This window comes from Plasmodium vivax, chromosome 12, assembly GCF_000002415.2.
Source record: "Plasmodium vivax chromosome 12, whole genome shotgun sequence".
Classification (NCBI taxonomy): domain Eukaryota; phylum Apicomplexa; class Aconoidasida; order Haemosporida; family Plasmodiidae; genus Plasmodium; species Plasmodium vivax.
The window spans coordinates 1,160,562-1,172,836 of record NC_009917.1 but is presented as its reverse complement, the minus strand read 5'-3'; the positions used below and the strand labels follow the sequence as shown (position 1 = coordinate 1,172,836).

Here is a 12,275-nt window from a genome sequence, read left to right as displayed (position 1 = left end):
TTTTTTTTTTTTTTGTTTTTTTTTTGTTTTTTTTTTGTTTTTTTTTGCCTTTTTTTTGTTTTTTTTTTTTCGCCTTAGAACTCCCCCTGCTCCGCCTGCACTGTGCAGGCAGTGTGTGCGCGGAGAAAAAACTCAAAATGGGGTGGGCGGCAAAGTGGCACCACAGGGGGGCGCGCCCGAAGCCGCAGCGGCAGCAGTAGCAGCGGTGGGACGAAGTGCCCTCAGCACCCGCTGACCCAACGGTGTGACGAAACGGCAGCGAAGACCCCAGGCGAACAAAATGGCGCTGCCGCAAATTTTGAGCTGCTCCAAAAAAAAAAAAAAAAAAAAAAAAGCTACATGGACAAAGCTCATCTAATTTGGCCAAGCACGAACGGGCTGGAAAACACTTTCGCAGTGACTGTATGCAGCGCGTAAAGGAAAAAAAAAAATGCGAAGCACCACTGACCATGTCAGGGGGGGGCTACACCGGCGGGGTGACGAAGCAGGGGAAGAGCTTCCATGGAGTACCCCCTGCTTAGCCTATCACCACATCGCTTTGGAAAAAAAAAAAAAAAAATGTGACAATTTAGTTGAAAGGGCTGCTTTAAAAAAAAAGACTTCCCCCCTTTTAAAGGGGTTAACAAAAAAGGGGGGAGAACAACCACGGATGGAAAGTGTGCAAGAAGGCAGAGTGAGGCGGCCCCGTGAGTCGTCACCGTGAGGCGGCACCACAACCGAATGGGCAACTTCCCCCAAACGTGACCATACCAACGGGGGGAAGACACACCCGTTGGGGGAGACTCCCTCGGTAAAGCAAATGTATCAACGGCGATGTTCCATGCGGAGGATGCGGGGGTCCCCTCATGCACGCACGTGGGGTTTTATCTTGTGGACATGCGGAGGGGCCACAAGTCGGTATGCCCGCGTGGGAAGTTCCTGATGGTTAGCACTGCCGGTTGGCAGACCCGCGGAAAGAAAAAAAAAAAAAAAAAAAAAAAACGCAGAAAAATAACGCAGCAATTATAGCGCAGCAACTATAACGCAGTAGTTATAATGCAGTAATTATAATGCAGTAATTATAATGCAGTAAAAAAAGCAAACAAGTCAACATCGCGCTAACGCCCAAACGGGTGACATCTTCCCCCCTGAATTGCCAAAGCTGCTTGTTCACGGGGGGAGGAAGAGTCTCCTGCGACCTGCTCCTTGACTGTTCACCGGGTGGAAGAACCTCCTGAACTTCGCTCACTGCTCTTTCCCACGCTGTTTTTCCCCCGCGAGGGTGAGAGGAGCACACGCGCATGCACAATGAGGGGACCGTGAGTGTATGCCCCTTTGCAAGTTTAATCCCCCCTTTTTCAATGCAACAGTGCGAAGCTGTAAATTTTTAAAGTGAAGGGAAAGGAAAGGAAGGGGCTCTGTCGTGTACTGTGTATCTCCCCCTGTTTGTGATCAATCTGCTGCTCTGGCGCTTCCCCCTTTTTTTATCCTTTCAATTTGGTGACGCGCCTTGGGGGTAACTCTCCTCTCCGGATCGCTCCGCTGGCTGCCCCCTTCTCCTTTCTCCCTTCTTCCCTGCTGCCACTCCCCCTGAGCCACGAGATGAAGCTGTTTGAGCAGGAGCATATGTATCAATACGACTGGGGAACCGTCACGGTAAGGGTGCGCCTGCAGGGGGGCGGCACACTGAAGAGTGGAGAGGCGGCTCGCCCGGGATGCCTCTTTTCCCATTCACTGCTTCTTATTAACTGCTTCCCATTCACTGCCTCCCCCCTGCGCAGACGGCCTTCCTGCAGAAGTACCCGAACAACGCGCAGAACCACATCAAGAGCATCGACGTGATTGACAGATGCATCGACGCGAAGGAGCAGACGCTCAGGATGAGGAGGGTCGTGCACCTGCAGTACTTCATCCCGAAGCTCTTCCGTGAGTCACTACCCCGCTGTCACTCCAAATGGGGCAGCCCATCCGGGCAGAGGAGCAGCATGCACAGTGGTGCCTCCCCACCGATGCGTCTTCCCCCCTCCCCCAGGCAACCTCCTCAACATAGACGGGCGGGGCGTAGGCATAGAAGATATAGACATTAACTTGAGGGAGAAAAAGCTGACGGTGAGCACCGTTAACTACACGCTGACCCCCCTGGTCAACTTGACGGAGAAGTGCGTGTACCTTCAGAAGGCGGGCAACGGTAGGTGTGCAGTTGGAGAGGTGAAGCAACTGCGAGGCGCGGCTTCGATAAGCGGGTGCGAGTCGCAGGTGCGAAGGAGTGTCTTTCTCTTTTCGCTTCCCCCGATTGGCGCACCCTTCCCTATGCCCACGTTCCCCCCCCCTGCAGATAGCCAAACCCACTACAAGCAGACCACCACCCTGGACATTAACGGCTTCGGTTACATGAAGAGCCTCGTGGAGCGGGTAGGCAGAACGGTAGAGCTATAAAGCGGCAGAGCGGCGGAGTGGCCCCACTTGGCTGCCTCCCCCACTTGGGCAGCCTTCCCCATTTGGACCTCCTCCCCCCCCTCAGGCCATAATCAACACGGTGCGAGAGAAGAGCAAACAAGGAATCAACATAATGAACGAGACCATCAAGCGAGTGACGAATGAGAATGTTAACGTGAAGGGCAGCGACGTGTACGCGGGTGCAGTGGAGAAGGGGAAGAAGTAGAGCCACCCCGCAGTGCTGCAGTGCTGCAGTGGTGCAATGGTGCAGGGACCCCCTGTGGCTGTCTTCTTCTTTTTTTGACCGCCGTTGAAAGGAGGAGAAAAGGAGTTCCTCCTACGTTCTTGTTGCTAGTGGCGCACTAGATGGGTTAAAATCGGTGCAGGTTAGACGACTGCTTTGGTTTGCGTTGCGTGCGTTGCGTTGCTTCGCTTTGGTTTGCGTAGCTTTGTTGTGCTTTGTTTTCTTTGCTTTATTTTTCTTTGTTTTCTTTGCTTTCTTTTGCTTTTTTTTCTTTTTTTTTTTTTTTTTTTTTTTTTTCTCGTCTTGGCATCTGCCCCCGTTTTTTTTGTTCCCCTTCGACCTGTGGCTTACCTTGTGTAGCAGTTGAGCGGCTGAGCTGCCTAGCCGGCTCACTTCCCCCCCTTTCAATGCCCAGCTGGTGTGTGCCTTCCTTTTTAATCTGTCGACGTGGGGAGAGCAGCCATGGAGCGGCCATGGAGAAGCCACGGAGTAGTGCTACCCCACCGCTACCCCTTGCTACCCCTTGCTACCCCACCGCTACCCCTTGCTACCCCTTGCTACCCCACCGCTACCCCTTGCTACCCTTTTGCTAACCCGGCGGCTCTCCTCCCCTCGTGGAACTCGCGCAGGAGGAAGACGTCCCGCGCGAAGCTGCCCCAGTGGCCCTCGTCGTGCTGCGCGAAGGGGATATCGGGGAAGGCCCTGCTGTAGTGGCGCCTGAAATCTTCGAAGACCTCCGTCAGTTTTGCTTTCTCCTGCAGGAAGGTACCTCCTCCCCGTTGGTCCTGCTGGGAGGAGTCCCCCCCTTTGGTGGCAGCCAAGTGGGCTCCGATGAAGGAGGGGAAGAGGTCCGAGAAATCCTTGTTGGCGAACCGATGGTCCAGGAAGAAGAAGGAGGAGTAGTCGTCCACGTGGCGGAGGCTCCTTCCGATGCACTGGTTGACTATCTTCATGGCGAACTTGAGCTCGTACGTCCTGCACATGTCTCCCACTAGGCGCTCTGCGGCGGTGAAGCGGTATAGCGGCGGTGAAGCTGCGAAGAAGCTACGTGGCAGCTGCGTGACCGCTGCGTGGCTGCTGCGCGGTAGCTGGGGGCCAGCGCTTCACTTACCCAGCCGCGGCGAGGACGGCGCCACGTCCGCGGAGAAGGCCCGGTAGTAATCCAAACGAAGGGAGTTCCTATCAAGGGGGAGGTCCCCAGCGGAGGCAGAGCCACCACCCCTCTCGTGTTTGAAGAAGGGGATGCCGACCAGCAAAACGTTCCTACAAAAGTCATCATAAAAGTTAATCCCCTCGCTGAGCTTTGCATTCATCACGCAGAAAAGGATGCAGCCGTTTTTTAAGGGAGCATCATCATTCTCCTTCTCCTTCTTCTCCTTCTTCTCCTTCTTCTCCTTCTCCTTCTTCTTCTTCTTCTCCCCCCCCTGATCTCTCACCCGCTGGATGCCCTGCATGTAGTCCCTCAGGACGTCCCTCTCTCCATCCTTCTCCTCGAAAAAGATGTTTTTTCTTTTCCTCATTTCGGTTAAGACGTACTGGCCTTCATTCTGTAGGAAGGTGAAGAACTCTCGCAAGAATTTGTGGGAAGAAAAAAAAACAATGTTGCCGAAGCGGACGTGCAGAGTGAGGAGGTGAATCTGGATGGCCAAGTTAAGGAGGTGTGTCTTTTCGGATCTCCTTTTGAAAGTGTTGTCCACGGGTTCGTAGGTCACTAGGTTCCTGCTGACGACTCTGCAGAACACGTTACTCTGCTTGAAAATGTAATCAGACAGAAACAGCTTCGCAGAATTGTTCCTCTCCTTTCGGTGCATAAACAGTAGGAGGAATTCTTCTATCGGCTGGAGAGTCCCTCCAATTAGAATGACGTTGCTGCAGTCGTTGGTGACTTTCCCGAAGTTGCTGCAGGAGCTCACGCTGACGATTTCTATGCGGTGCCACATTTGGGGCGTTCTCCGCGTCAATAGATCTTCCATGAGGGGGTTCATCGGGTCGGCGGCGTGGGAATCCTGGCTCGTCCTCGAGGTAGCTCTCCTGTGAGGGTCACCCTCTGCAGCAGCCACCTCTTGGTGCAGCTTCCCTGGGGCCTCCTTCCTCACCCGCTTGGCCCTCCCCATGTGTGGCGCCCCCTCGGCGGGGAAGCCACCCCGTTTATTGGGTGCCGCCCGTGACGCTCCTCCAGTTGGCGGTTCCCCCTCTTCCGCGCCGCCCCCTCTGTGCAGAAACACATAGTCGTACCGATTGGCCCGCATCATTTTGCTGGTGTAGTCGCCGAGCAGATAAATGGCAGACGTGTTGACAGTTGCCGGAGCGCCTCTACCATGCTGGGGGAGGTGCTTCCTCAGATACGATTCTGCAAAAATTTTAATTCGTCTGCAAAAGATAGAGTTGCTAAGAAGGTTGGAAATCTCATTCAGGTTCAGTGCATCTAACTTAGATGTCAAAATGTACTTGGTGACTTTCACGAGGCTCTCTTTAACGTCTCTGAACGAGCTCAGAAGCAAATCGCAGTAGATGGCAACCTGCTTAATCGAGACCAAGTTGCTATTGGTTAGCACCTCTTGAAATCTCTTGGAGTATTGCTCCAAAATTAATTTGCAAAAGAGAATGTCCCCATAATGTATGGCTACCGAATTGGAATCATTTATGCTGTCTATGATGTTCTGGGCCTCATCAAAAATCACTATATTATTTTTAATGCTTATTTTTAGGCCCTTCCTCACATGTTCGTTTAGGATGCACACGTAGGGCAGGAGGACTATGTCTGCGCTTTTGATGTTCTCCCTACTTAGGTAGTAGGGGCACACCTCTATCTGGTCGCTCACGCATATGTCTTTCACCTGGCTGATGGTTAGATTTTTGCAGCTGATCAGTTTGGACACCAGGCTGTAGTTGTCCACGGCCCCCCCGCCGCTTCCGCCGCTTCCTCCACCGCTGCTCCCACTCGATGAGGACGAGTCGTAGCAGATTTTGTTTCTTCTTCTCTCCCTCCGCTGCCTCCTCCGCAGCATGTTCTCCTTGAACGTTTGCTTATACCTGCAGTCGCTGTTTCGGCAGCAGTCGTTCAGCTCGTGCACACTCCTGTGCTTCTTCAGGAAGGGCTGCGTAAGGGGGAGGGGTACATTCTGAGGCGCTCTTACAGTTAAAGCGGTTTTGTGTGGGGTTTGGCCAGGGGGTGCGCTGCGCCCAGAAGAGGGCCGTCCCATAAAGGAGGCATTCCCGCTGCTTTCCCCCACTCACCTCGTTCACACAGAGGTGCTTCCTACTCCCCAGGATGACCATGTTGATGGGTAGCTCCCTTCCCACCCTCTCCTCGATCTTCTTCAGCTCCGAGAAGTACTGGTTCAGCTGCGACTGCGTCCGGCTGCAAATGAAGATCTGCAGGGGGGGGGCAACCGAAAAATGGCGGTGGCAACCGCAAGGGGGTGGTAGCAACCGCGAGGAGGGTGATTACAATTGCAAGGTGAGTGGTGTCTACTCCGCTTCGACGAATCACCCCCCACAAAAGCGCCGTTGCAACGTGCCATCCCGTCGAATCACCGCACGTCTGCCCCTCCTTACCTGCTTCTTGGACGGGCCCTCCACAGAGCAGTCGCTCAGGGTCTCCTCCTCTGGGGAAGAAAAGAAAAAGAAAAGTAGGCACGCCATGTGAGGGGGGTTTCGACTGGCGAGCCAGCACGCGTTTCCTCGTTCATCCGTTGCAATCACCCTTTGCAATCACCCTTTGCGCTCGACTGCTCCTCTCAACTGCTCCTCTCGACTGCTCCTCTCGACTGCTCCTCTCGACTGCTCCTCTCGACTGCTCCTCTCAACTGCCCCTCTGTGCTTACCCCCCTCCGGGTCGAAGCGCTCTTCCCCCGGCTTGCGCGCCTCCACTGGGGCCTTTTTTCTTTCCACTCTCAAATTTTCCTTCAGCGTTATTTTATCGTCTGTGATGGAGAGGTACCGGTTCAGGACCGCCAAGTCTGCCTCCTTCCTCTTCTGCTGCACCCTCTGGGCCCGCGCGAACTTGCGCAGGAGGTTCTCCGTGACGGATTCTTTCACCCACTCGGGTTCTAGGGAGTGGAGGGGGAGGGGAGGGAGAAGTGATGAGAGAAGTGAAAGGGGAGACGTGCGAAGTTCGGAGCGACAGGGAGTCCTCATGGCGGCTGTGCGGTAGAAGGCCCCCTTCCTTCTCTTGCTTAACCACTCGGTGCCGCTCCGAATGAGAAGCCACTTTCTCCTTACCTTCCTTTCGCAGGTGGGTGTCTTCCCGCAGGAGGAAGAAGTCAAATTTGTGTTTGAGCAGCCTGGGGGGGAGCGGCGATACCACGACGATGAGGTGATGAGGCGATGCAGCCAAGAGGTTATGCGGCCAAGTAACGGGAGAGGGGCACCCCCGCCTGTACACCGCCTACGCGACTTACCAATAAACCAGTGGCGTCAACAGACTGAGCGACTTCCCAGAACCGGTCTTCATTTCGCAGATGATGTGGTCTTGGGGGGGGTCCCCATCTTCCTCCCCCACCTCACTGCTCCCTGCACACACCTGGCCATTAAAGAACTCCAGCCCGCCCCCCGCCTCTTCCACCACCATCTTCTGCAGGCTCTCGTTCCTCTGGATTATCTCGTAAACGGGCCGGACCTCCTCGCCAAATGGTAGGTTCGATTTCGTCAACACATTGTAGAGGGTCTTCATGAAGTCCAGCTGGATCTGCAGGGGGGAAAAGAAAAAGCAGACCGGTGGAGGTGACGATTGGTAACGACTGGTAGCGAACGGTGTGGTAACTCCAAGCACACCCATCCTGCCAGACGTGAGTTCCCACAAGAGAAGCAACTCCACCCCCCTCGGCGAGGAAACTCCTTTAAAGCAAAATTTCTATTTTCCCATTTTGGTGTTACCTTGTATGGGGGGAAGGGGAAGAACCGCTTGATCTCTTCATCGAACTGGCTCGCCATGGTGGGAGGAGGAGAAGAAGGGAAGGAAGGAGCTATCACGTGTGTTCTGGGTTCCCCCTTGTGCAGCGCTGCGAGGTGCTGGCATGTGTCCTTTGCAATGCCCTTTGATGATGCGCTTGACCGCTCCCTCCAGGGGAAAGCGAAAAGTCAAAGCGGACTGTGGCACGATCGGGGAAACACCAAACGGGTGGGTCAATCTGAGGGGGTGTCCCGTGCAGGCAGGGCAACTCACCAAGGGAGGAAAACGTACATATCGTAGTGGTAGCCTCAACCGAGCCTGCCCTCGTGATTTTTTTTTTTTTTTTTTTTTTTCGCTGAGCAGTTATGCAGCTAATTACACAGCAAGTCACACAGCTAGTCATACACCTAGTTATACACCTGACTTGTGCATGCAAATTGTGCATTCGCGCACTTCGGCTTCGCACCCTGGGGGTGATCACCTTCGTTAAAGGGGAGGGGTAGAAAGGCGTTTCGCCATTTGGCAGCCGCGCGGGCACACATCGTCAGGCATGCCGCGAAACACGTTAGCCATGCCGCTAAGCACGTTAGGCATGCCGCGAATTACATGCACCCCCTTGGAGCAAAATGAAGAGCTACAGGAAACACTCCGCGTCGTTCTACGTGCTGGACGCTGCTGCACACGGCGGGGACTTCCCCGCGCTGTGGAGGGACCTGCAGTTCTCCCCCACGGAGGACATCGTCATAGTGAGGTAGGGAGGTAGCAGTCGACCGAGAATGCGTGCCACGCTGCACAGGGGGTGGTGCCTTTCTCCTGAGCTTCTCCCCCCCCGAGGGTGACTCCCCCATTCGAATGCCAAACGGAGAGCCTATGCGGGGAATTTACCTCTCCCTCACACATGCACCCCCACATGCATACTACCCCCCCGATGCAGCCTAAAGAATGACTCGAGGAGGGGCAACCACCTCAGGAATGCCATCAAGGCAAAGTTAGAACAACGCGCAGGTCGAAGGGGTGAGCACATACCGTGTGGTGTGCAAGACCAGTACGAGCTGGTGGATCCCAACTTCCAATTTGAGGGAAACTCATTTATCCTTATGGTTAGGGGGGAGCTGCGTAGCGACATCGGGCAGGTGCACTGCAAAAGTGTTCAGTTGCGCTTGAGGAGACGTTATGGGAAGAGGTACAGCAGGGTGATGCGGCACTGCTTCGACCACTTCATGAGGTGCACGCGGCCTCTTGGGGGGGGCACCCCTGGGCAGGCGGGGCAGCTGCCAGCAAAGCGGATGATACAGCGGCGCGGAGCGAGCCAGGCGAGGGCCCGCCCCCCACGCAGACACCCCCGGTGCCGCAGCGAAGGGGCGAGTGGGTGTGCCAAGGTCCAAGCGGAGGGAGGCACAGAGGGGAGGGGGAGAAGGCACGACGAGAACGTGGTGACCTGCGTCACGTTTACGTTCAAAGGAGTCTCTCTCTGCGTTTGTCTCGCCAATTTCGATTTGGACAGGCACGTGGAGCGGGCCGAGTACTACAGGTGTTTGCTCGGCGGGGGGGAGGGGCGCGGGAGTGACAAGAGCAAACACAGACGTGATGGTAATGTGCACCTAACTACCTCGACGCAACGCGACTGCCGCCCAGCCGCCACTGGAAGCAACTACGCCGAGGCCTTCCTGCAGAACTACCGCCTGTGCTGCATGCAGATGTATAACCACTTCGCGAACAACATAGCCTTCGAGACGGACAAGGAGGACCTGCACATGCTCAGCATGGACGTCGTAGTCCTGCAGGGTTTCGACCAGTCGGTTCTTTTTAACCACTCAGGGGAGGGCAACCTACAGAATGACTCCCTCATTTGGGGAAACAATGTTACCATTTTAAATAAGAGCGAAAAAAACGTGTTGAAGAAAAGGTCCTATTTTACCTTAACATGTTCAGGCAAAAATGACGAATTGGTTTCCTTTGGCTTTAAAATTTGCTGCGAGTTGTTTTCCCAAGTGGAGGTTAGCATTGTTGGTGATTTCTTTTTGCCGCACGGGGGGGAGGCCAAGTGGGGGGCAGAAAATGCACACATCGGGGTGAAGCCGGAGGTGCTGGAGTTGGGCTGCGTCTACACGTACCAGGTGTGTCAGGCGAGCTTCCTTTTGGAGTATGCGAACCCAGGGGGGGGTGGCGGCGAGGTTTGCGAGAGGGGGGGGCCCTTCAAAGGGTTAGGGGATGGACAGCCGCATGAAGGGAGACACTTCAAATGGTCAGCGGGTGTACCTCCAGATGAAGGGAGACACTTCAACTGGTCAGCGGGTGTACCTCAAGATGAATTGAAACACCTCAAATGGTCAGCGGATGCACCTCCAGCCGCGCGGGGGGAGCTCTCCTTCTCGATCCTGTGCTTCGACCCGAAGAGCCAGACGACCATCCCAATCCACCTCTACTCCTTCCTGCACCTGAAGAAGAACTCCATTTTCAAGCACCTAGAGGAGAACGTCCGTTTTGGGAGAAGCCAGGCGAGCGGAAAGAGAAAGGAATGCCGCCCAGCACCTGCTGAGCAAGAGAACCACGTCGACATGGTGAGGCACATCTACGTGCATCCGCACAAAGGGGTCGTCAGGCCAAATGAAAAAAAGAAAATTCACCTGAACGTTTATGTGGACCACATGCTAAAAGGAGATGGCATTGTAAAGGGCTGCTTCATTTTAATAATTAGAATTCACAAGTGTGGGAGGGATGTTAAGCAGATCTTCTTTACGTGTAGGTACTCCCTGGGAGAGAACCTCGTCGGTGCTCTCCTTCGGGATGAGCACCCCTGGGGGGGGGCACGCTGCGGTAAGCGCCCCCCAGTGGAGAGGCGGAGGAGTGGGCCCAGGACAACCGCCAGGGTGAAAACCAACATAAGCCTGCACAGAAGGAGTAGCCGAAACGGCTTGCAGAATTGCAAAATGAGGGAGCAGTTGGGGGGAGCAAAGGGGAGACCCTACCTCCCAGTGAACATCACCAAGTTTGTTCTATTTTGCTTCTTCGCAATTGACCAGTATGAAAGGGAATTACTCAACAGGGTGGGGACTCTCCCAGAGGGGGTCTCCTCGCAGGAAGCGGATCAACCGTTGTACCCACTGGGGCTGTCTAACCTACGCACGGACCACCTGGTGTACTGCTTCAGCCCCACCTCTTCCTCCCTCCAAGGAGTAGACTCAAATGGAATTCAACCCCATTTTAATTATAGCTGGAGGAAGCATTACTTCTGTGCGCAGTACCCACAGCAGAAATATGTGAATGAAAAAATTTTCGCCCAAAATGGTAGCAGGCAGAGGGATGTACCGCTGGAGGTCCACTACTTAGTGGGGCAACTACAAAGCAACGGCAAAGTGGAGAGACCCATCTGTGTGGCCGCCATCCTGTTGCTGTGGGAGGAACTCTTCAGAGTGTTAACCCCTCCATTCGGCACCTTTGCAAGGGTCACCCAGATGGTCAGGCGCATTTACGCCAATTCCAAATTACGGCACAACAGGAAGATGCATTTCATATTTCGAGCCATTCTGGGGAGCTCCCCGTCTGTGTTGCACAAAAATGTTTTTTTGGTTCTTCTCTCCTTTTTGAAGAAGCTTTTTTGTTACTTCGCCTGTGTGTGCTTGCGCGGTTTGGGGGTCTCCCGTGGCGAGGTGGGCGGTGGTCCTTTCAGCGAGATGAGCGGTGTTTCCCTTGGCGAGATAGGCGGTGACCCCCTTCGAAAGATGAACGGTGGTCCTTTTGGCGCTCCAGCCCAGGCGGGGCCGCCCCCCTTCCCGCTCTTCCTGCGCGCCTTCCACTTCCTTCACCTCTCCTTCCTCAGCTACGTGAGCACCTTCTTCCTGAGCTTCCTCGACCACCAAATCGGCCTCGACTTGGCTCACTACCTGCTCTTCCACGTGTAGGTGACGCCTGGGGGGTGGCGCGTTTGGCAGCCCCTTTGCTGTTACTCTGTGAGTTGGTTTGCCCCTTTGCACACACGTATGCTTCCCCCCCGGCTGTCTGCGGAGGGGGCCAAGCCCCAATGGGCACAACAAAAACGGATGAACTGAACGGGTACACCCTTTCACGTGTCAAGCGTCAGGGTGAGCGTCCGGGCGAGTTTGCTGGCTACCCAAGGAGCCACTCATGGTGAGAAGTGGACCACGGAGATCGACTGCGGTGGGCAGTCTCTCCACTGGGTGGCCTCTCAATTCGGTAGTCCCTCAACAGGGCAGCCCCTCCCGACGCTACTATCGAGGCGCATCCGGGAAGGGGAACCCCCAAACGTGGCGTGCTCACCATGACTAGGCAAAGATATCAAAACGTGCGAAATTTAGAGACTAATGAAATATGGCAGTGCTCCATTTTGAGCCCCTCCCCCCCGGGATGGCTACACTTCACCCCCTTTTTTTTTTGTTTCGCTTCCCCATTTGAGGGCTTCCCTCGTATGCTACTTCGTTTGACGTGAGAGTTTCACCCTCAGCCGAGTTGGCGCTGGCTGCCACTCCGTCGCGACACCCTCCAGGGGTACTGCCCAACTGGGGGGCAGTATAAATCTGGTTTTTTTTTTTTTTTTTTTTTTTTTTTCTTTTCATTCCATTTGGTCCCTTCCGGTAAACTCACGCAGGTCATTTTTTTTTTTTTTTTTTTCGCCCCTCAACGTGCTTCTTCATCGCCCACTTAAAGCGCGGAAACGGAAGAGCTGCGAGCGCGCGGATGAGGAGAATAGTGCCCGTGCTTTCG

At 54.6% G+C, this 12,275-nt stretch overlaps 2 protein-coding genes across 2 annotated transcripts, besides 11 other annotated features; one reads left to right on the top strand and one right to left on the bottom strand.

The window, feature by feature from the left end:
* Positions 1–2,557: 2,557 nt before the first annotated feature.
* Positions 2,558–2,664: a microsatellite.
* Positions 2,665–2,752: 88 nt separating this feature from the next.
* PVX_116650 (hypothetical protein, conserved) lies at positions 2,753–7,594 on the bottom strand (the record flags this gene model as incomplete). Its single annotated transcript, XM_001615574.1, has 9 exons — positions 2,753–3,098; positions 3,254–3,659; positions 3,771–5,757; positions 5,897–6,034; positions 6,218–6,267; positions 6,487–6,711; positions 6,884–6,945; positions 7,063–7,349; positions 7,538–7,594. The coding sequence occupies 9 exons, from the start codon at positions 7,592–7,594 to the stop codon at positions 2,753–2,755; spliced, it is 3,558 nt and encodes a 1,185-aa protein (XP_001615624.1).
* Positions 3,437–3,460: a microsatellite.
* Positions 3,996–4,016: a microsatellite.
* Positions 4,119–4,148: a microsatellite.
* Positions 4,239–4,258: a microsatellite.
* Positions 4,329–4,425: a microsatellite.
* Positions 7,298–7,327: a microsatellite.
* A 585-nt stretch (positions 7,595–8,179) lies between the features above and the next one.
* PVX_116645 (hypothetical protein, conserved) lies at positions 8,180–11,455 on the top strand (the record flags this gene model as incomplete). Its single annotated transcript, XM_001615573.1, has 2 exons — positions 8,180–8,304; positions 8,488–11,455. 2 exons carry the CDS (start codon positions 8,180–8,182, stop codon positions 11,453–11,455), a joined length of 3,093 nt encoding a protein of 1,030 aa, XP_001615623.1.
* Positions 8,309–8,337: a microsatellite.
* Positions 9,203–9,255: a microsatellite.
* Positions 10,516–10,695: a microsatellite.
* Positions 10,702–10,731: a microsatellite.
* Positions 11,456–12,275: the final 820 nt, after the last annotated feature.